The sequence below is a fragment of the Sinohyriopsis cumingii genome, chromosome 1 (assembly GCF_028554795.1).
Source record: "Sinohyriopsis cumingii isolate HCF-2022 chromosome 1, ASM2855479v2, whole genome shotgun sequence".
Taxonomy (NCBI): Eukaryota; Metazoa; Mollusca; class Bivalvia; order Unionida; family Unionidae; genus Sinohyriopsis; species Sinohyriopsis cumingii.
In genome coordinates, this window is record NC_142961.1 from 53,237,847 (window position 1) to 53,261,549 (window position 23,703).

The 23,703-nt window shown below is 36.3% G+C and overlaps 1 protein-coding gene across 2 annotated transcripts in view; it reads left to right on the top strand.

The window, feature by feature from the left end:
* Window positions 1-23,703, top strand: part of LOC149806880 (uncharacterized) — a 204,300-nt gene that overhangs the window by 115,637 nt on the left and 64,960 nt on the right. For both annotated transcript variants that reach the window (XM_089959070.1, XM_089959077.1), the window contains exons 9-13: window positions 2,276-2,348; window positions 11,124-11,253; window positions 12,541-12,726; window positions 16,522-16,621; window positions 23,224-23,330. In XM_089959070.1, coding sequence (XP_089815196.1) covers window positions 2,276-2,348; window positions 11,124-11,253; window positions 12,541-12,726; window positions 16,522-16,621; window positions 23,224-23,330 — 596 coding nt within the window. The remainder of the gene's footprint in view (window positions 1-2,275; window positions 2,349-11,123; window positions 11,254-12,540; window positions 12,727-16,521; window positions 16,622-23,223; window positions 23,331-23,703) is intronic.

A 23,703-nucleotide genomic window follows, 5' to 3' on the forward strand; every position in this document is an offset into this window, starting at 1 on the left:
AATAACTATCAAGCTCAATGCCATTTTAGTAAAATACAATTGCTCTTTGTTGTTTGATCTTCACTCTAGATCCATTTAAGCTACAAGAACTTCCATATTATTGATCAGAATAGAACCCAGACAATGCTGAAGTTTGAAGTGACTTCTTCCTCTTGCAGAAATGGGACACATTAGTGGAAAATAGGGAGAAATGAGAGCATGAATTCAGAGTTTATAGTGTACAAAATATTTTTATTGCTGTTGGTACTTTCATTTTCTCTGAGTTGAATAATACCTTATTGTAAAATACTTGTAATCTCTTTGAAAACAGAAGCAAATGTCCTATTTTGATTGGGCAATGTAGCAATGTACTTTATAAAATAGTTAACAATAAAAGTTGGCACATATTTTTATGTCATATTTAACTAACAGGTATTAACTGCTTTGGTAAAAATTAATCTTATTAGCTGCTGACATCCATTCAGTTTCATGAACCTTAATCTTATTCCTAGTACTATTGGTATGAAGAATTCTTACATATATAATACAATACAATTTATACAGTGGGCCTTGCTTTCTTTTTGACATTGTTCAGATTGGCAACGTATGATTTATTGTATGAAAATTAAACTACATCACACAATCTAGGTGTGAAATATTTTTTAAAAGCTATTTATGGGGGGACTCACCCCATAGCTGTGGAAGGAGCATATAGTGTTACTTATGTCTAACCAATCCCAGCTGTTTCTGGTCCGTATTAGTAACATTTTAAAGGACTTCATGAATTGAAACCAATTGTGGTATGAAGCTTTACTTTACAAAGACCTTGGTCAAGTTAAATTTTCAGTAAAATTGGTAAAATATCTACAGTTTCATGAATTTTCAAGCATGGATTGGGAGAAGTTATGGTTATTGGATGGCATCATAATATCCCTGATAGCATCACAATATCCCAAACACTTTTTTGACAATGTGGTTATGGATGGCATCAAAATATCCCAGAAGGCATCGTAATGTCCATTATGGCATCACACTATTTCTGACATTTGTTTTATCAATGTGGTCATGGATGGCATCAGAGTATACCTGACACTTGTTTATAAGGATGGCAATACAATATCCCTGACACTTTTTTGTATCAATGTCATGACACTATTCATGGCACTTTTTTGAGAAAGTGGTTATGGATGATGGCATTACAATATTGCTGACACCCATGGTTATGGAGGGCATCAGGATATCTAAGACACAGTTTTTAACATGTGTTTGGGGATAAAAAGATTTTTCTATTCATTTGAATATGCTGAATTCAGTTTTTCAGGATGGCTTACAGAAATGCTTTGATTTGGCTCAATTTTAAATAGTCTTTTAACCAAAACACATGTATGTACAGTGAATAAATGATTGATATAATTCAATAAATATCAAATAAAGATTAATTCAGTGTTCCTAGAATGTTTCATTATTCTCAGTACAGAATAATGCAAACATGTTCAAAAGCTGTATTAAATTGGTAGGTGCAACGAAGCATATTGTGTCATTACAGTAACTTAAAAAGTTAGTCTGTATTATTCCAAATTGTAACTCTTAACACATTAACCACTAGCGACGACTTAACGGGGCAGGAGGTATTAGCCTACTGCCGAGCTCTGTAGCGTCATGGTCATGCATGATACACTAATGTGGGTCATATTATAGAAAGGTAGACAGATGTAGCTCTACAATGATACCAAATAATCTGGAATATCTAGTTGCACTACAAAATCAGATTTAAAAACATCCTTTTTTGGACCTGATTTTTTTCTACCCAAAATTCGCCCATGGTCAGAATCTGATTTTGTGTCCAGATTTTAGACTTTTTGGTCTCAGATCTAAGGTAAACTGGTGTGAACTGCAAACAGACAGATGAGCCTTTGCAGAAAGTAGGATAAGATGGGCATTTGGAATAAAGAGTGGTCTCCATACAAAAATAATGGCTCCGTTTAGTAACAACAACAAAAACTCCAACTTTTACCCTTCTGCTCATGCGCGAGTCAAACAGCCAATGAAAAACGATGTTTCTAACACAACTAGGCAGTATGTTATAGAAAGATGACCGGGGATTTGGTGTTTTTGGATCTATTCAGAAATAGCTTTCAAAATGTGTTTCCTGCTCGATTTTCAGGCAAAAATAACAAAAACCTCCAGGGGTTAATGTGTTAACAACACTTATCAGTGTTAATTTGCTGATCATTATTACAGTTTGAATTCACTGATCTGACTCTTAACATTGCATATGCTTGTATTTTTCTGACAGGTAACCTGAGCAACCTGACAACCTTGAAGGTTGATGACAATCAGCTTGTGTCACTGCCAAACGCAATTGGAGGGTAAGTACTTGTAATGTAAAGCTTAAGTTCACACACATTTGTCAAAATATACTTGAACTTAACTAATTAAAAATAAGATCAACATGTAGTGAAATTATAGAGAAAAATTTCCAGCAGTTTCTCATAGACCCAAATCTGTTGTCATGTGCTAGAGTTCAAGGTATGTTGACATGTGCCAGAGATCAAGGTCTACTGTCATGTGCCTGAGATTAAGGTCTGCTGTCATGTGCCAGAGATTAAGGTCTGCTGTCACGTGCCAGAGATCAATGTCTGCTGTCATCTGTCAGAGATTAAGGTCTGCTGTCACGTGCCAGAGATCAGTGTCTGCTGTCATGTGTCAGAGATTAAGGTCTGCTGTCACATTCCAGAGATCAATGTCTGCTGTCATGTGCCAGAGATCAAGGTCTACTGTTGCATGCTAGAGATCAAGGTCTGCAGTCATGTGTCAGAGATTAAGGTCTGCTGTCACATTCCAGAGATCAATGTCTGCTGTCATGTGCCAGAGATCAAGGTCTACTGTCACATGCTAGAGATCAAGGTCTGCTGTCATGTGCCAGAGATTAAGGTCTGTTGTCACTTGAGAGCTTCAGGATGGTTGTATAATATTGAAGCATTTAACTATTTTGAAAAATTATATGAGTCCAAGTAATCCAGAATTACATAAAAATATATAGGTTCATGCCAGGACTAGTTTTCAACCAAACATCAGAGGTGCATAGTTCAGTGCAGGAGACTATCAGTGTCAAAGGTCTTTTATGCCATGTGGAGAATCTTTTGTGATTGGAAGTAGGAAATACATTTATTCTAGCTTTCCCTCTGAATTACTTCTCTTCCTTTTTGGATAAAGACAATGCTTTGTTTCTAAAGTTGTTTTTTAAAGCTGTGGCTATTGATGTAGGCTGTCACAGAGCTGACCTGATCAGGTATTTTGAGCTACAAAGACTGGTGTCTCACTTGATAATGCTTTGATGGAATCTCTTGTGTGCCTTGTGGCCTCTAAAATACCTTAGGAATCTGTAGGTGCAGCTTCTTTTTAGAATTTTACTCGTAAGACTATTTTGTTGCTCTTCATATCATTTTCAAGTGAAGGAGTGAGTTTCATTCCCTATCCATAGAACCAGACTATCTATGATTCAGTGGTAATTAGAAGTCAGTTTCCCTCCTCTGTCAACCAGATTTTTAGCAAAAACCCAGCTTCCATCTGTTGATCCTTTCCTTACTGTGATCGCTATCCTCAGTTGAATATGTGCTGGGGATGGCCAGGATAGACTTTATTTAGGGAATTGTGTTCTTTTTGGCAGCTTCTAAAGGGAGAAGAAAGTATTGGAAGTGTCTTTCCCTTCTGGTAAAGGGCTCAGTTCATATTTCAGCTTCCACCATTTTGAGGTGGATTTTCTGTAACTATTGAGAGAACTTATCGGTTCTGTACTGAAAGGGACCTTTCATTCAGGAAATTAAATCCCGTGAAGTTCAAGTGAATTCTTCCTCATGACCATAGCTAACTCATTCATCTTTAAAGGATGTGATGAAAGCTACATTAGACAATCACACACAACCTTTTGCATTTGCCTTCATTTGTGGGCTCACTAAAGCTAAGGCATAGTTTCTTTGGGACCAAAAGGAGTAGCACCAAAGATGTTCCTATGCAGATATATTCTGGCAGTAGTTTACACTTCTACAATAAGAGTGAGTATTCCTTCCTTTTACCAGTTTGTGGGATCATGAACCTCCCACTAAACTAGTCTATTTGCCTATGCAATAACACGTTAATGTATTTCATTATATTAAAGTGTAGTTTTAATTGGGGGGGGGGGTTAAAACTAGTTTTAATGATAATACATATGGGGTACCTATTGCTATTGCCAGATTTCCTTCTTCTGCCCTCCACTAATATCTGATTAGATTTAAGGCCAACTTTCTTGATACCTCGCACCTTGATAACTTGCGAAACCGCTTATAATGCTGGGTCAGTTGTGGATCCCTATTTTTTAAACTAGAAAGTACCAATAATTTTACCCCTATTTGTTAAAGATGAAGAAAATCGCAATCAAAATCAGTCAATGAAACCTTGATATATTGCTTGTTTTATCATTGAAAATGGTTGATATGATCTGGAAATTTGATTCAACATTATGAAATTATCAACTTTTAGTAAGAAGACATGTATTTTGTTAAAATTTTCTTTCCAAAACAACATTCTTGGTACACCATAAATAATAGTATGCAACAAAACTTTGATGAATGAAAATGTCACTAATGACTACTTGTGGCTGCACTATAATAAATAAATACAAATTAAATAAGTATTTTTATCAAGTGAAATGCATGTTTTATTTATATCATTTAGTTTGGTTTAAGTGTAATGATCATAAATAAATATGCCCTGTTGTATTTAAATGTGAAATATCTCAATCTACCATAACTATTATGTCTGTGAGCGTTTCTGTGGGAGCCTAATTAAGTGCCGACAGTGTTTTGATAACTAATTTGCATTAGTAATTGTTGTATTGTTGAACTAAATTAAAATCTGACTTCCATGTATTACCATGTTAATTAGTCTTTTGGATCAAATAAAGGGACTGGAATGAATGAAAAGTTATAAGGCATGCAAATCTAACCTGCATAAGAGCCAGCAGTCCCAGTTGAGTGTTAGGTCATTCAACATTTATATATATATATATATATATATATATATATATATATATATATATATATATATATATATATATATATATATATATATATATATATATATATATATATATATATATATATATATATATATATATATATATATATATATATATAGATAGATAGATAGATAGATAGAGTGAATGTAATATAATTAAACTACCTTAAAAGAGCATACCAGTTTGGAGTTGCATTTTAATTTTTATTCAAATTATTTGGATTCTAAAATGTTAATTCTTTTTCCTGGAAATATTTGAGTGCTCATACAGAATTCTTGGACAAAGACATTTCTTTAAATTTTATTCAGAAATTCAAACACTGGAATATTGTTTGTGAATCAGCAAAGAACTGTAGACACATCGGCAATATAAAGTGTGTAGCATAGTCATCACCTTCCATTTAGGATTTTTTGTCGGGACTCGAATTCGTTAGAACATTTTGATACTAGGACTTCTAAAAATTAATTCATTGATTATTCTTGGATTATTTTTGGATATGATTCTTAAAACCGTAAGTTCTTATTTTTTCATTTTTACGTTGTTTTTTCCAGGGAAATAAATTATTTGTAAAATTTTTGTCAAAGCTTGTTTTTTTCACTCTTTCTTTTGTCACTGTTTAGAGCCTAAACACATAACATAAGAATAATCATACTTTGTAATATCCATATATATGAGAGGAAACACAAACTGACATATCTTGCTCATTTTAATTAAAATATTTATATACATTTATTTTTTATGCTAAAAAGTATATGCTTCTGAATAACGACATTCTTAATTTAAGTCTTCCAGTCAAATTATCAACATTGATTTATAAGACATTAATACTTAACAGTTAATATTCTGCAGAATATGTATACTTTTTTCTAATAGTAGCGACACTGTATATGAGATATTATAACAAATATATTTAATATTAAGCTTCAGAATGTAACACTGCTGAATATAATACACACTCCACTACACATGAGAGAGAGAGAGGGTAATGCTGAGCATTCTGTCAGTGTTTAGTTGCTGCAATATGAAGCTCTTACTGGATAATTTTGTTTGTGTTTATTTTTCAAGTTGATGTATTAGTGTGTATTCGTGTAAACTGAAAGCTTGTTATTACTAGTCAGCTCAATCATATTTGCTCCATTATTACATACAAATAAGAAACTAAATAATTTTGTGTTGAATTCCCCCCCCCCATGCATGGTACAATAAAATAGATAAACAAAACATTTAATTGAAAATGAAATGAAAGAAACTAATCTTGGATTATCATTTATTCCGTTTTTCTTCATGCAAAATTTATTAAAGAAAAAATAAATCCACAAACTCCATATATGTGTAGTGTGTGTCACTTATATCAGATAACAAAATCACAGAAGAGATGAGAATATCACCTGATTGCTTGAAGGCAGCAGCCATTTGTTGGAAGGGTGTTCTTCCTTGTTTTGATCTTTCAGACCAGTTAAGGGAGGCCCCTGCCCTAATGTTATTGTTGCCAAAGCTTTACATTATTTATTTGTTGTATGCTATATGTTTTCAATTGTCTACTGTTTCGTTGTTGTTTTTTGTGGTTTTTTTTGAAAGTTTGTTTTATTTTATTTACCAAGTCAATTTTGTCCTTACGGAGCTTCTTTTTTTTTATGGATGTTGTGTTCATTATGATTCTAGGTACTCATCAAAGTCCAATAAGTAGGTTTCCATCATCTTTTCTTCCTCTTGTCTTGTTTGTCTCCTTCTGGCTCTCATTTTAATTCTTTCTGTTTTCATTCCTTTCTCTTGTTCGTTAATTGTTATCTCAGATGTTTTATCTTCTACCGTTTTTGTTGCTATCCATGCTGCTGCTTTTGATTTCATACTTGGTTCTGTTGTTTTTGTTGTTGTTGTTGTTCCTGTTTTGTGTTCTTTTGTTTGTGGTGCTGCAATAAATTGTTATTTGATGTTGTCTCTGTTGTTGTTTTTCCTACGTTGTGTTGTTCCTGTTGTTGCTGTTTATGCTTTTGTTTCTGTTGTTGGTCCTGATGTTTTTCGTTTTGTTGTTTCTGTTCTGTTTAGTGTTTCGATGTTCTTGCTGCTGTTGTTCTTTTTGGTTAGGGATGTGTACTTGTTGTTTTTGTTTCTGTTCTTCTTCTTGTTTTTGGTTTGGGAAAATTGTTGTTTCAGATACAAAAACTTTTTATTTACCACCATCTTTAATCTTTAGGCATTTCTGTGGTGTATGTCGACTGTTCCTGCATTTGTTAAACTTTCTGTGGTGGATGAGCCCTTTGTACCATGATTTTGTTAGGAAGCCATGTAGGAAAAAGGCTGGCTTCATTTTCCTTATTTCAGATTTTTCTGTTTCCAATATCTTTATCCCATTTTTGATAGGAGTAAAGGGGATAGTGTACGTTCCTGCTTTCGTCACTTTTATTTTAAATTTCCCGTTGAACCTCTCAACCATTTGTTGTAGGGGGATTTCCATTGGTATATCTGACAGATGTAATTCCAGTTTTATTTTTATTTTTCTCAGTATTGGTAATGGCTCTTTGACCAATACCTTCTCCCCTCCAATTGTTATTTCTCCTAGTGTTAGTATGGGCTTAATCCTCTTGGATCATAAAATATAACTTTTAAAGTCTTTTCTGTTGAGAGATTTTGTCAAACTGATAAAGTCCTTGTTCTTTAGTTGTAATGCTGTCATTATTGTTGCCATACTTGGCCTTCTTTCTAGGGGTATCTCAGTCAAATCAATTTCCTGTGTGCCTTCCTTACATGCAGATTCTAAAAAGTCTCCATTCTCTGTCTCAGTTCATATTCATATAGATCTGAGAAAAAAATTCCAATTCTGTCAGTTCCTTGTTCAATGCTATTTTTCCAGATGCAGCTTGTGATTCTCACTGAGTTTGTATCAATTATTTGTCAACAGTATAATAATATTGTTTTATGTTTTTAGATTTATTTATCTATCCATCTTTTACAGCCATTAAGTAGAGAACTTGCTGCTAGTTAATTCTTTGTCCTTTGGATTTTCAGTTTGTTTTGTTCATGCCATGGAAAGGGTTTTGGTAAAGTCATATAAGTTATCAGGTGCAAAATTACCAAAATTGTATTGTATCAAGGTTAACTATATGACGGTATCTCGTAAGTAAAAATAAATATTTGAAAATACATTCATTGTGAGTGTTGATAATAATCTTTTCACTAGTATGGGTTACAAAAGTTTTATTAAAGCAAGTTTTTGCTGTGTATACTTTTTACCCTGCAAATATCAGTTATGATTACATATGGCAAACAGATAGAAGCCCGGGTGATGAATAAACACAACTGGCAGCAAGCAATAAACTCCTTGCTTACCGACAGGATATCAAATACAGAGGTTATTTTATTACAAAGCAAGCCAACCCCAGAAACTGACTTTGATTTCTTGTAAGTGTGCCAATTATTTTTTTTTAAGTCGACCAACATAAGGAAGCCAGCTTGGATTCCTTTGGATTCTTTTAACATTGCCGATTTCTTTCTTTTAACAAAGTCAGCTGGCATAGGGAAGCCAGCATTGATTCCTTTTTACCTGTATTGCTGGAATTTTGAAAATGAATTGAAACAATGGGTTAGTATTCAGCCATTAAACAGAGCAGTTCACTACCCCACCTTGCAGTTTTTTCCATGTCCAGTGAGGATGGCATCATTTCATATTGTTAAGGAGGTCCATCAAAAACTCATGCCCTCACTTTAGTGCAGTCTGTGTTTTTAGACCCCATTGTGTGCAAGTTATCGAGGGAGAGGTGTTACTGACAAGAATCAGAGCTGGTGCGCATGTGCCTGGGTCATCTGTTAGATTGCAACATCTTACCAGAATGGGCCTGGGTCATCTGTTAGATTGCAGGATCTTACTGGGATGGGCCTGGGTCATCTGTTAGATTGCAGGATCTTACCAGAATGGGCCTGGGTCATCTGTTAGATTGCAGGATCTTACCAGAATGGGCCTGGGTCATCTATTAGATTGCAGGATCTTACTGGAATGGACCTAGGTCATCTGTTAGATTGCAGGATCTTACCGGAATGGGCCTGGGTCATCTGATAGATTGCAGAATCTTACTGGAATGGGCCTGGGTCATCTGTTAGATTGCAGAATCTTACCGGAATAGGCCTGGGTCATCTGTTAGATTGCAGGATCTTACCAGAATGGGCTTGGGTCATCTGTTAGATTGCAGTATCTTACTGGAATGGGCTTGGGTCATCTGTTAGATTGCAGGATCTTACTGGAATGGGCCTGGGTCATCTGTTAGATTGCAGGATCTTACTGGAATGGGCCTGGGTCATCTGGTAGATTGCAGGATCTTACCAAAATGGCATGGGTCATCTGTTAGATTGCAGGATCTTACCAGAATGGGCCTGGGTCATCTGTTAGATTGCAGGATCTTACCAGAATGGGCCTGGGTCATCTGTTAGATTGCAGGATCTTACCAGAATGGGCCTGGGTCATCTGTTAGATTGCAGGATCTTACCGGAATGGGCCTGGGTCATCTGTTAGATTGCAGAATCTTACCGGAAAGTCACCCTATGGGAGAATGAATTTGCATCATATTGTCATGGGTATTTTCCATCTGGAAAAGAGTAATCTGTGCCATAGCACCAAGTATTCTATGTCAAAACTGAAACTGTCACGCTCAGTTTAGTGCGATGTAAGCAATTTGTAAATATAGTTTATATTTAGCTCAGTTGGCCAGTATAGCTATGTATCTGAGATCCATCTTTCAACACTAATTATTACTGCTCTGGAGACCTTGTTTTTAATTCAGTCATGATCAGACTTGGAATATTGGTTTTATATTATTGTTATTTCAGATTAATTTGAATTGGCGGAGCTTGTTACCAGTCTTGAAGCCATATTTCTGATCTGGTTTTATCAGACTTAGTAAATAGACTTGTATCATCAAGGTCGTAGATGGTTACAATTGTGCACAAGATCTGCACATACTGATGAGGTGATCTTGCATCAGATTTGTTGAACTTAAATACATTAACGACTATTTTTGATCAGATTTTTATCAAATTTTGTAAATAGGCTTATAGTATCATATAGGCTTTTATTATGAGCAAGATTTACTTACATTAGTAAAATTCAGCATGTTAGAAAAATAGTTCTCAATTTGTATGCCATTTAATCAATTATTGTTCCTTTTAGTGTGCCTATCCTCACTTTCTTGTTGTTGAAAGCAAGGGAAGTAACCAATTATATAAATGATTGAGAATTACAAGGTTTAGGGTAACAGAGTTTTTCCCCTTTGCAAACTGTTTACCTAAATATTAAAAATATAAATTTGACAGTACAAGATGAATACATTTCAAAAGAATATGCATAAATTTTTGCAAAGTAGTACATCATAATGATTCAAATAAAATACTTTTAAATTATGGATGAAGCACATACGTTAAACAAATATTTAAATTTCCTAATAGTTAAGTATATTTGTTTGCTAATAATTGTGTTTTATATTAATATTGAATTTGCTCCAGTAAGAGCTTATTTCTTGTATATATAAAAAATGTGTATATAAATTAAATTGCAAAGCATTGTTTCTAAAACTTTATCCATATTAGAAATTCTTAAATATTTAAAAGCAAGTGTTATGTGTGTGGTACAATAGAGTTTGACAGTTACTAGTATTGCCATGTGTCATAAACATTTGTCATTACATGTTATCACAAACATGTATTGTGCATTATTTTATCCCTTTTCATATATTCAGTGCCATTACTTACAAATTTTAAAAATTATATATATGTTTTTATATGAAAAAAAATATCCCAATATGTTTTTCTCCTGCAACAAATCCAGATTTTATTATCAAGAGTTAAGACACCCATAGCCTTAAAAACAATAATCTAAAGACTTGTGAATTATAATTCAGTTGATATGAAGCCATTTGACTCTGTAGACCACAAGATGAAGCTGCTTCTATAACTTAACTATTAAAGATCTTGCCTGACTTCAGGTATAAGCAAGTGACTATGCATATTACTTGGGCCTTTATCTAGGGATAGAAGCCACTTGAGTGTCAAATATCAGGTCCACTTTAGCCTCTTGCTTGTAGTCTGTTTTCTTCTGCAGATTGACTGCACTGTCTGAGCTGAATGTCAGCATCAATGACCTTCAGGATCTCCCTGCTAGTCTTGGTCTGCTCAGGAATCTTCGCACATTCTACACGGATGAAAACCAGCTGGAGTTTATTCCTGCAGAGGTTAGAAATTGAATAAATGCAGGGGAGAATACAGAATATAATTTTGTAGGACTGGGAAACTTAAATTTCTTGCTAGATTAAATTTCTAGAAAACAATGAATAATGAATGCATAAAGCTAGATTTACCTTAAAGGTTATATATGGAGAAAATCTACGAAAAGTAAATGTTATGTGTTTTTGTAGACACATCATAAATAATATAGCTGGGTACCACAAAAATGTACCAATGTATTTCTGAACATACCGCGGTATATACCAATGTATACCGCAATTATACTAGAGACCACCAATTTAATTGTTTGGGTCAGAGGCCTGACACAATTTTTTTTTAAAAGTACCATTTGGTGAATATATGGAAACTTGTTCTTATTTATAGCAAAATAACACCATATCATATCCATTTTATTATTTCAAATAAAATTAATTATCTTGAGATAAAATAAAATATCTTGGTTCAAAAGCCTCCCCCCTTAATTAAATGGTCAGTCCATTATATTTGATGAATGTCATGTCTGTGTTAATTATTGTATAAATAAAAAATTGAAAAATCTGTAACCTGTACAATAATTTTCTTTTTCTTTATAAATCACACATCATCCTGTGGAATCAGGGAAAGCACTTTATGCTCTGCCTGATGTATATATGTGACTTTCTATATTAATTTATATATGCTTGAGGAATCCAGAACAACTGTGTATATAGAGGAAGATTAATTACTGGTAACCATGTGACTGTCTGCTATGCACAAATGCCGATATCCACAACTACATGTACATTCCATCCTTTTTTAGGAAATTGTGCTTTGATGAGAGGGTATTGGGGTTGCTGAGTGCAGATAGGGCAGTTTGTGCCGAAACTTGTGGACTTGGGTTCAGATTTCAGTAGGGGACAAATTAAAAAATTCTTTAACCTCTAAGATCATATTCTTTCTCAATGTATGTGTGACTGTGTGCATGAAAAACATTAGTACATTTGGCATTCTGCTTTTTGTGAACTAAGATAATCTGTGCCAACAAATTTTATATTTTACTTAACTTTTAAAAAAAATTCAGTTAGCCTTAACATTATTATGAACAAAATGGTCTCTAGGTATGAGTACTTGAATGTGCTAGAGTTTCCACACCCTACAATTAGTTGTTTTTCTGCAAATAACATGAAGGGAAAGGTTAATCAGACACTAGTTGGGTAGGGAAATTTTAGTATAAGGGAGGTAACTGTAACAGGAGGTTGTTCTTTACCAATATTGGGTCATATGTGAACTCATTGATTTGTCAACTTTGTTTACAGCTTGGAAGCTGTAGTGGCATTACAGTATTGTCACTAAGAGGCAACAGGCTAGAGTACATCCCAGATGAAATTGGCCGTATCCCTCACTTACGAGTGCTTAATATTAGCAACAATAATCTGAAGTACCTACCATTTACCTTCATCAAGCTTAAAGAACTACAGGCCATGTGGCTCTCAGAGAACCAGGTAAGATATTGTACTTTATTAAATGTTGGAACAAGATATTTGAAACTTATGGAAAAATGTCATAAGACAATAGGTTTATATAGCTCTTTAATGCATCCTTCTAAACTCCTAGTTATCGGATGAACTATGTTTTTTTTATAAACCTTCTTGCCATGCATTAAAGATGTTTGTTTGCATTTATGCAACCAATTCACTTTAGACAATAGAGAAACATGACATTACCACTGGCTGTGTAAATTAAGGGAGCTGCGGTTGCTCAGTTGGTTGAGCATTAGACTTGTAATCCAGGGATCATGGGTTCAATACCTGCCTTAGACAGCCTACATTGGATATTAGTGTGTCCTTGAGAAAAGCATTTAGCTCCCATTTCCATGGCATGATATAGTTAATGTGTTCAAAAGTGCCATTAAACCCGCAGACCTCAAAAAAGTATGTCATTAATTGTACATAATGCTATATAATGCCACCAGTTAACATTTTCCCTCATAATGCTTACCACTGAACTAAAGTCAGTATACTGTCATAACTCACCTGTAAGTCAAGTCCAACTGCACATACCCAGATCTGCATGTGCATTATGCAATCTGGGTGTGTGCAGTTTTTGGAGTAATCGGTAGAATACAACACACATGATGGTCTGCAGGCACATTATGCTATTGCTGATCAAGATCTTTGTTGTTTGTAATTTGACTTATAAGAGAGTATATATGGTACATTACTATTGTTACATGTTTGTTCTTGGATTTTATTCTGATTAATGCCATTTTTAGCACATGGTAGCCATACATGATGTCCAGTATGTTTTTGTGGAGAAAAAACCCTAGGAAGAACCACTGACCCACAGAAAACTACTGGCCAGCTTTCTCAAGTACCCACATTGGTCCAGCCAACACTCAAACTTATGCAGAGTTGAGATGTATGAGTGATCTGTAAAGTCATGTGTCATAGACCACTAGGCCAGTGTGGGCCCCCACTGAATTACAACTAAACAGACATGTTTATTGGTACATTGTATATTATTCTGTAAAGGCATGTGTCATAGACCACTAGGCCAGCGTGGGCCCCCACTGAACTGCAACTAAACAGACATGTTTATTGCTACAGTGTATATTACACTGTAAAGTCATGTGTCATAGACCACTAGGTCAGTGTGGGCCCCCACTGAACTGCAACTAAACAGACATGTTTATTGCTACAGTGTATATTACACTGTAAAGTCATGTGTCATAGACCACTCGGCCAGTGTGGGCCCCCACTGAACTGCAACTAAACAGACATGTTTATTGCTACCATGTATATTACCCTGTAAAGGCACGTGTCGTAGACCACTAGGCCAGTGTGGGCCCCCACTGAACTACAACTAAACAGACATGTTTATTGCTTCATTGTATATTACTGTGTAAAGTCATGTGTCATAGACCACTAGGCCAGTATGGGCTCCCACTGAATTACAACTAAACAGACATGTTTATTGCTACAGTGTATATTACTCTAAAGGCATGTGTCGTAGACCAGTAGGCCAGTGTGGGCCCCCACTGAACTACAACTAAACAGACATGTTTATTGCTGCAGTGTATATTACACTGTAAAGTCATGTGTCATAGACCACTCGGCCAGTGTGGACCCCCACTGAACAACAACTAAACAGACATGTTTATTGCTGCAGTGTATATTACTCTGTAAAGGCATGTGTCATAGACCACTCGGCCAGTGTGGGCCCCACTGAACTACAACTAAACAGACATGTTTATTGCTGCAGTGTATATTACTCTGTAAAGTCATGTGTCATAGACCACTAGGCCAGTGTGGACCCCCACTGAACAACAACTAAACAGACATGTTTATTGCTGCAGTGTATATTACTCTGTAAAGGCATGTGTTGTAGACCACTAGGCCAGTGTGGACCCCCACTGAACAACAACTAAACAGACATGTTTATTGCTGCAATGTATATTACTCTGTAAAGGCATGTGTCATAGACCACTAGGCCAGTGTGGGCCCCACTGAACTACAACTAAACAGACATGTTTATTGCTGCAGTGTATATTACTCTGTAAAGGCATGTGTTGTAGACCACTAGGCCAGTGTGGACCCCCACTGAACAACAACTAAACAGACATGTTTATTGCTGCAGTGTATATTACTCTGTAAAGTCATGTGTCATAGACCACTAGGCCAGTGTGGACCCCCACTGAACAACAACTAAACAGACATGTTTATTGCTGCAGTGTATATTACTCTGTAAAGGCATGTGTTGTAGACCACTAGGCCAGTGTGGGCCCCCACTGAACAACAACTAAACAGACATGTTTATTGCTGCAGTGTATATTACACCACCACTTAACCATTTCCATCATAATACCTACCACTGAATTAAAGCTAAGTATAAATGTCTGTTGCTTATACTCTGCCACTTGTTAACCTTTGCCCTTGCTGGTTTTAATGGCATATTTAACACGTTAGTGGCTATATGATGCTGAGGAAATTGGCAATATTGAACAATTGGACTATGAGGCTGATACTTTGCCATCTGATCCACCACAGTTGCCTTTTAGATTAAGGTCAATGTTAAAGTTCAAATTTTACTTCCTAACTAATTAAATGGTGTGCTAAAAGAAAGGGTGGGAGCTCTAATTTTCCCATAATAAACTACTACTACTAAATGGCTGAACTTAGTTATGATGAAGAACAACTTTAGCACATATGATACAATGAAATTTCCTATACCTGCCACTTGGTAATCCTGTTTCTGCTCTAGACTGGTCACTGGTCCCATTAAGGCCTCGCTGTATATTGGCCACCTATGAGAAAGAGCCAGTATTTGTTGGCTTCAGGGAAGTTTTACTGAAACATACATGGTTCAGTAAGTAATTCCATGAACAGTACATTTTAAAATTGGGTACCTTTTGGTTTTTACAGGTTATATTGTACAGGGTATAAACTTGAAACTTAAAAAAGGAGCAGTACTCGGGACAGCACACTGAAAAATTCTTACTTTTGACATACTGAAAAATGATGTGTCCCTTGCCCCAAAACAAACAAGATATTTTAATAGAATCAGGAATTTCACCTTCTATGATGACCTTGTATGAAAATTTGGAAAGAAGTTATTAGCTCTACCGTTTGTACAGTCAAGTGAGCTTATTTTATGGCCCTGAGTCCATTTTGTATCATGTGTCATATGTCCTCTCTCGTGCATCTATCAAAATTGCGATATTCAACTTCTTCAGAGTCACTGTGCCAGTTTCAAACAAACTTGGCAGTAATCAGCCTGGCATGAAGACTATTAAAGTTAAACCAATGATGCCAATTCATGGTCAGGTGTGGCTGCCATTACTAAAAATATAATACCTTTAAGCAACTTCTCCAAAATTAGAGTTATGCAAAATGATGGTGATCTGAATTGAAATATATTTGTGATTACTAAAACTGGAAAAACATCCTAACTATTGTATGGAAATAAAAACAATAGAATTCGACCAAATTTGATGGAAAGCATTTTGGCATAAAGGCCTTTCACTTCTGGACAAATGATGCTGATGTGCCATCAGGTATGGATGAATATATAAATAATAAGAAAGCCTTGAAACATTTATTTTCATAAGATATACAATCAGCAACATTTGACAAAATTTCAACATTAAGCATCCTTCTGATCCAGATTTCTTGGCCAACTGCTCATGCACTAGGCAGATGTCAGCCAGGTCAACAATCTCAGGTCATTTATGTCTCATGTTATTATTATCCTGTTTCTTTGGATGAACTACTACACAGAAATATGCTATTGTGTTTCAGACACGCCCTCTGATTCCTCTTCAGTCGGAATATGATCATGACACAGGGCGTAAGATCCTTACATGCTACCTACTTCCTCAAGGTCCATCTCGTGACATGGGTGAGTGTACAAAAGCAGTTATGATTTATAAATATGTTTCTGTTTTATATGTAAGCTACAAGAAAGAAGATCAGAAGTATATTTCATATCATAGTTACATGTACTTTTATTTTTCTTGAGTTTTGATTTAACAGTCTTGAATAAAATAAGAGGATCTTTACGTGAGTGTTCATTTCACTGGAAAGGACTTCAATAATTTTTAACCTCATTGCTCAAAGCCTTGTGTACAATGATTCTGATCCACCATTGGTGTCCATTTGCAGTCTAATATGGCTACTATCACTTGAAAATATAAAGAAGAATGTACAAATGGTTCCTGAAAAACTCTGTTTTTAATTAAGTTTTGCATGCATATCCTTGAACAGCTTAATTCAACTTTTCTTATTAGAGAGCTGTTGTACTACATCAGCATTGATGTCAGTGTTGGCATCTGCACATATAAAAAACATGTACACTTATATTAGTACTGCACACTCACAACAAAAGAAGGTAACTGTAACCCAGAGTTCACATTTAACAGGCCTAGGTTAAGTTTTGTTTAGCTCATGATCAGTGTCATTTTTTTTGTTGCACCCAGTAGAGTCCCTGTAACCCATATTCACACTTAACAGACTTTGATTCAGCATTGTGTTTTGTTGCACCCAGTAGAGTCCCTGTAACCAATATTCACACTTAACAGACTTGGATTTAGCATTGTGTTTTGTTGCACCCAGTAGAGTCCCTGTAACCCATATTCACACTTAACAGGCTTGGGTTCAGCATTGTGTTTAAGTTATTTCTTAAACATTGTTCATGTTATATCATCAACCTGGATGAGTGTATGCATCTCAATTACTTTCACACCATAACAGCAGCAGCTGTGACCTACATTTTACAACTTACTGGATTAGGTTAAGTTTTTCTATTTAGCTTGTGACTGCTTAGGTTTTGTGCAGCCTGTTTACATACTATTATAAAATTCTTCCTATGTTTAGGTTATAATTTATGTGTTTAAGTCTTGACCACTTAAGTTTTTTTGCATGCAATGTACACCTGTCATAACTAGAATAAAACATTGGTGAGGAAATATCATACCTGTCAACTTTTCAAAAGCCAGGTAGGGAGATTAAATTAAAAAAATAGGGAGATCGGGACCTAAAATTGGGAGGTTTTTCTCTTCAGTAAATATTGACCAGTCTTTCAGGTCCAATATGCATGAAATTCTCAAAGGACTTGCCGTTTTTCTCCAGGACACACCCTCTTTTCATATTCTGGTAACTGTGGTGAAACTGCACAGTAGCATGAGGTTAATCTTAAGTAAATAAGCAAGAAAGCCAGTGTGACTAATTGACAGCGAATTATCATTGCAGTTGTTTTGTGAAGAGGACTGGCCCTCCGACATACTTCAAAGAAACCATGTTTTACGGTGTGTTATTTAAGCACCAGAAATTGATTGGCAAATAAACAATGCCCTATTTTGTTGTAACTTAATGGTGCCTAAATATGTAGTTTCAACCGTATACGTGAGGCAACTAGTTTTCCCACATTTTATATCCCACCTTATTTCCGTATTGTCAACTCATTAGGCATTTAACATTATTTACAAAATTACATATTTAACCAGTATTATGAACTAGTTTTTAAGGGCACATAAACTGCATTTTATTTTTTTAAAGTCCTTTTTATTTAATGATGGTAATTGACATTTGCATATACAGTACAGTAATGACAGATATTTACTTGTGTAAGTTTCTTTCATGGGAATGGAGATGCTACAGCATTCATAGTGATCGTTCTTGGGATTGAAACTAATTATTCACAGTTTTATTGCTTTTGTTTTGTTTATTTTTTGATTTTAATATTCTTGTGGAGATTTAAAAAATTAATAAATTTGCATAAATATTGTTTAAACTTAACATTCTGACCCAAATACACCTCTCAACATGTAGCTACCTCCATTGCTAAGAAGATAAAGTGACCATATAGCAGTGTGTTGCTGCCTCCCATTGAGGAGATGCACCACTCATCCCGTATCATGTTGCTGCTTCCCATTGTGGAAGATATGAACCTGTTGTGATATGTCACTGCCTCCCATTGAGGAGGAGATGCATTACATATAGTGTGTCACTGCCTCCCTTGGAGGAGGAGATGCATTACATATATCATAGTGTGTCACTGCCTCCCTTGGAGGAGGAGAAGCACTTGTCTTCTCATAAAGTTTTGCTGCCTTCCATTGTGGAAAAGATACACCACCACCACACTGTCAGAGGTAGTGTGTAGCGCCTTGATGATCCTGTATCTGATGATCATCACACAATGGCCTCATGGTATGGGGATAGAGTTCAGACCAAGTTCTTGCCTCTCCATCTTCTACCACCTCATTATGAACATTGGGAGTCACAATAGCAAGCTCAGACTAGACTGAGGGATCAAATCAGTATCTCCCCTTTCCTATTATCCTGATGAACCCCTTGGGCTTGTGGATCTTGCCCTCATAGCGAAAAAAGCAATACTGCAGCTCATTTCCTTACATCACCTAGTCACTGGGTGGAAACCAAACGGAAGGCTTGAGGCATCACTTATTCCAGGACTGATAGACATTCTCGTCTTTCTCCAGCTCATGTCACTCCTTTAGCCCCTACTCACTGTGTTTCAGTATGGGATTTTAGTGCAGAGTGTTCCAATACTCTAGGGACTTAGTGATACCCACATGCTTTTGAGTTCAGAATGTCCTTGATGATGTTGTCTCCATTCTTTTTTACTCTAATGAGTTTGACATGGAGGAAGCACAAGTGATGCCTGCTCTTATGCCCACTCACTCATCTCTGTTAGATGCAATGAACAAAGTCTGTAGCCTGTTACACCATGATATTTACCCAAAACCTGCCACACAGTCCATAAAGGTTCTTTCCAGTCTGGAAGAGATCTAGGGGACTCAACGTAAACCATACCTCCTCCTCCTTCCTCATTCTTTTATGACAGAGATAATTGCTGAGAGGTTTTAGAAGGGCCAAAATATTAATCAACAGCATCAAGGGTGGACCATTCCCTCATCAACATTGTGACCCTTGGTCTCTTCTGCCAGGTTTCAGGTACATTCTCCAAAGTGGCCCATGAAACCTCCCCAACTTCATGCCAGTGTGGCCAACGTTGGTATTTCAAGTGGAGAGTGGACATGCCTTTCCATTAGAGACATTGAAGCTATAAAACAGAAATTCCATAATTCAGACAGATTCATAATTGGAGTTCCGATACATGCAAAACCCGACCCAAATCTGTTTATTGACGCATCAGATTCCAGTTGGGGCACTCATGGATAGCATAATTCTACTGGGACTTTGGACCCTGTCCAAATCATCCCTCCACATAAAAAAAAACTTGAAATGAAGGCTGTATATCTAGTGTTTCAAAGGGGGTGCATCGACAGAGTAAGGGGTCTTCTATTTGTCATGGTCTCCTCCAGTAACATGTCAATCTTAGCTAATCTCCAACGTCGAGGAAGCACATATGCTCCTTCTCTCTGTGAGGAAGAATGGAACATCCTACGCCGGGCCAACGTTAAGAATATAACTCAGTGTTCTGCATATTTTAGGAAAGAAGAATATTTTGGCAGACAGTCTCTCCAGAACTGGCAGAGCCATCAGCACAGAATGGACTTTTCACTGCTCTATTACAGAGTCCCTTTTCTCATTGTGGGGAAGGCCCCTAGTGGATATATTTGCATCCAGGCTCAACAGCAGACTTCCATTTTATGTTTCTCCAGTCCCAAGATCAAGCAATGTGGGTAGTGGATGTGTTCAGTCTCCAGTGGAATTGGATGTTCGCTTGCACCTTCCCACCCTTCCAACTTCTGACTAATTTCTGCAGAAAGTCAGAACTTCCAATGCTCAGATCATTTTCATAGCCCCTCCCCGCTTGTGGTTCATTGAACTTGTAGACCTATTGATCACTCGACCCAGGTTTCCTCCTCACAGGAGGGATCTTCTGTTGCATCACCAGGGGTCCCTCCTCCAAAACAGCCCACAAATTCTCCACTTTCATGCTTAGCTCATCTCAAGCAATCTCTTCATTGGAACAACTTTTGGGTGAAGTTTTTGGGCAGATTTGCCAGTTGCATCATTATGGCCAGGAAAGCTTCTGCATCCAGGGTCTGTGATGCCAAGTGGAGACTCCTCTGTGATTGGTGCAGTAGGAAATGTGTTGATTGGATGCCCCTCTACAACTTCTGTTGCTAATTTCCTATTGTTTCTTTTTGAGAACAAAAAATGCTCTGTATACATTGTCAAGGGCTATAGAGCCGCCATTTCAAACACACTTAGATTCTCTCAAGGCATGGTAATTGGTTTGGATCCACAGCTTGCCAATCATGTTAAGTATTTTGAGCTGCAGAGACCTATCTCACATTCTCTTATGCCTAGATTGAATCTTTCTTGTGCTTTGTGGTCATTAACCAAAATCCCTGATGAACCATTGAGTGAGGCTTCTTTTCAGGACCTCACTCTCAAGACTGTGCTTCTGCTCACCCTCGCCTGAGTGTAACAACAGAGGGTGATTCATAACATATTCTGTTGACACTTGTTGTCTATAGTTTAATGGGAATTATGATTCAGTTTCCCCCTTTTGTCATCTGGGATTTTTAGTGAAAAATCAATTACCTTCCTTAGCTCCACAACCAGTAGAAATCCCCAGCCTCAGTCAAATCTATGCTATCTATGATGATACAGATAGACTTTTATATCCTGTGAGGGCATTCCATTTCTATCTTAAGGCATCCAAAGGAAGAAGAAAGGATTGGAAGCATCTTTTCCGCTCTCTTAAGGGCTTCAGCTGCCACTGTTTCATGATAGATTGTCACCATGATCAAAAGAACATGCCAGTCTCTTACTGATCGAACCTTTTCCTTTATGAATCTTAAGCTCATGAAGTTTGAGCAGTTGCTATCGTCTGGGCTTACCATAATCACACCTTCTTGGAGGACATCATGGAGGCAGCAGTTTGGCATTCGCATACTACCTTTTTCTCCTTTTATTATTATCACAACATAGCACAGACATTTTATGTCTGGGTCCCATCGTCACGGCACAACATGTGGCCCCAAGAAATAATAATCTGTGACATGGGCCTCTCCAACAATGGTGAGTACTTTCTATTTTCTGTTTTTGGTTAGTTTAATGGAGCATCAGACAACCCTCCTTAGTGACAAATTCAGTTATACAATGGCTATGCTATTGCTGCTATGAAATTATAGTTTTTTTGGTGGGTAAAACTAATTTGAATTATGCAGTACTTACCCATAGCTATTGTCAAATGCCCTCCTCCCAGTCCGCTGTGATGTCCTGATATAGTAGTCATCTGTGATAAAGATAAACAATCTGCTTGATGTGCTCATAACGTACTAAGGATAAGGCAAGTTACATGTGGAATTGTGTCATACTGACTTTTCTTCATTCAAATGGATGATGTACATTAAACAGATGGTGCATTTTTTTTGCATTTGCAGCACAATAAAGAAAGCTATACAGTAGCTATGGGTAAGTATTGCATAATTAAAATTAGTTTACCCCCCCCCCCCAACTACATTTTATAATCACATGTCTGTTAAAGCGTTCGATTGGAATATGATAAGTAGATGATCTTCATAAGGGTATGGGGCATACTTGGAGATCAGTATTAATAATTTGTTAGTCATGAAAATAAATTCCTAGTCTTTTGACATCTTGAAAATAAATGTCTGCATTTCATTAGCACATTCGAAGGTTTCTCAGGCAAATTATATATTTTTCTACATGCCTGATGGGCACCTCACTTAAAAATAAAGAAGGGGCCCAATCTGAAATTAATTAGAAGGACCCCTGGCATCTGGCTATCACATTTTTTTAGCACTGCACATCATTGTAACAAAAAAAGTTCATTGTGACCTACTATGTTGTACAGGATTGGGTTAAATTTTTTAATTTTAATTTTGGTTATTCTGTATGCATAATATCTAACCTAGAATCATAAACTTGGGTTAAGGTATTCATCATCTCAAAAAGTACAACTCCATTATTTCAAGAAGACCTCTGTTTCCAATATTTCTTGCTTATTGACCTTGTTTTGCGCTTTATTTTTTCTTCTTAAAAACGTAATCTCTCATTTTATATTATATCATTTAAGTACCCCTACTTTTATATCACTGAAAAAAATGGTCTTTGTTAGTTTTATTTTGTTTATTTTGTTTTGCTATGTGACTGTGCACAACATTTTGTTGTTGAATCACTTTAGTCCAAATTTATTTCTTCATGATAATAAATGTTTACAGCAGCGAATTAAAATAACTAAAAGATTCAAAGAGATGAGCTGTTTAATCACTGACATTGCTCTCTTTTTACTTTTCATCCCTTTGAATGGGTACAGACCTTAGTAGAATAGTGTTATACATGTGCAGATTATAACCTAATGTGTTATGACAGCTTGTGTTGCCTGCAGAATACAGAATTCTTCACAGGCCAAGCACTATGTCCCACAGGCCAGACACTTTTCGCATAATTCTTGTTAAGTGCCAAGACAAGAAAGAAAGCATCCATTGAAACTGTTAGCAAAGTGATTGTTTTCAGACAGCAACAGTCTGTTATATATTTCAGGTGAGGTTGGTGGAGACACTGACAGTTTCCATGCCTCCATGTGGGAGGAGGAAAGAAGGCACAGACAGATGATCCATTTTGAGTTTGGGGACGAGTCCGATGCTGACGTGAGATTCTTATCATATTTATTCATGATTGACACACAGTTTGAATCAAGATCTGCATCAGATAACATGCAGGCAGATTTTATTATATGCTGTTCTTTAAATATGGATTAGAAACAAACTGTACTCTATTTTGTGTCTCACTCGCTCCTATGTTGCCAGATAAAATCTTTGAACTCAGAAGCATATGGGAGTTTTGGGGGGTCTTTGCTCACATGAACTGAATGGGTACCTAATTATATTACCGTTTAATTATGAATGGGCAGGTACACGAGTACCTGGGTACCCGTTGACACCTTTAGTTGGGTTGTACATGGGCATTAAACAGTCTGTACATGCACCATACATTGTACATGGGCATTAAACAGTCTAATCT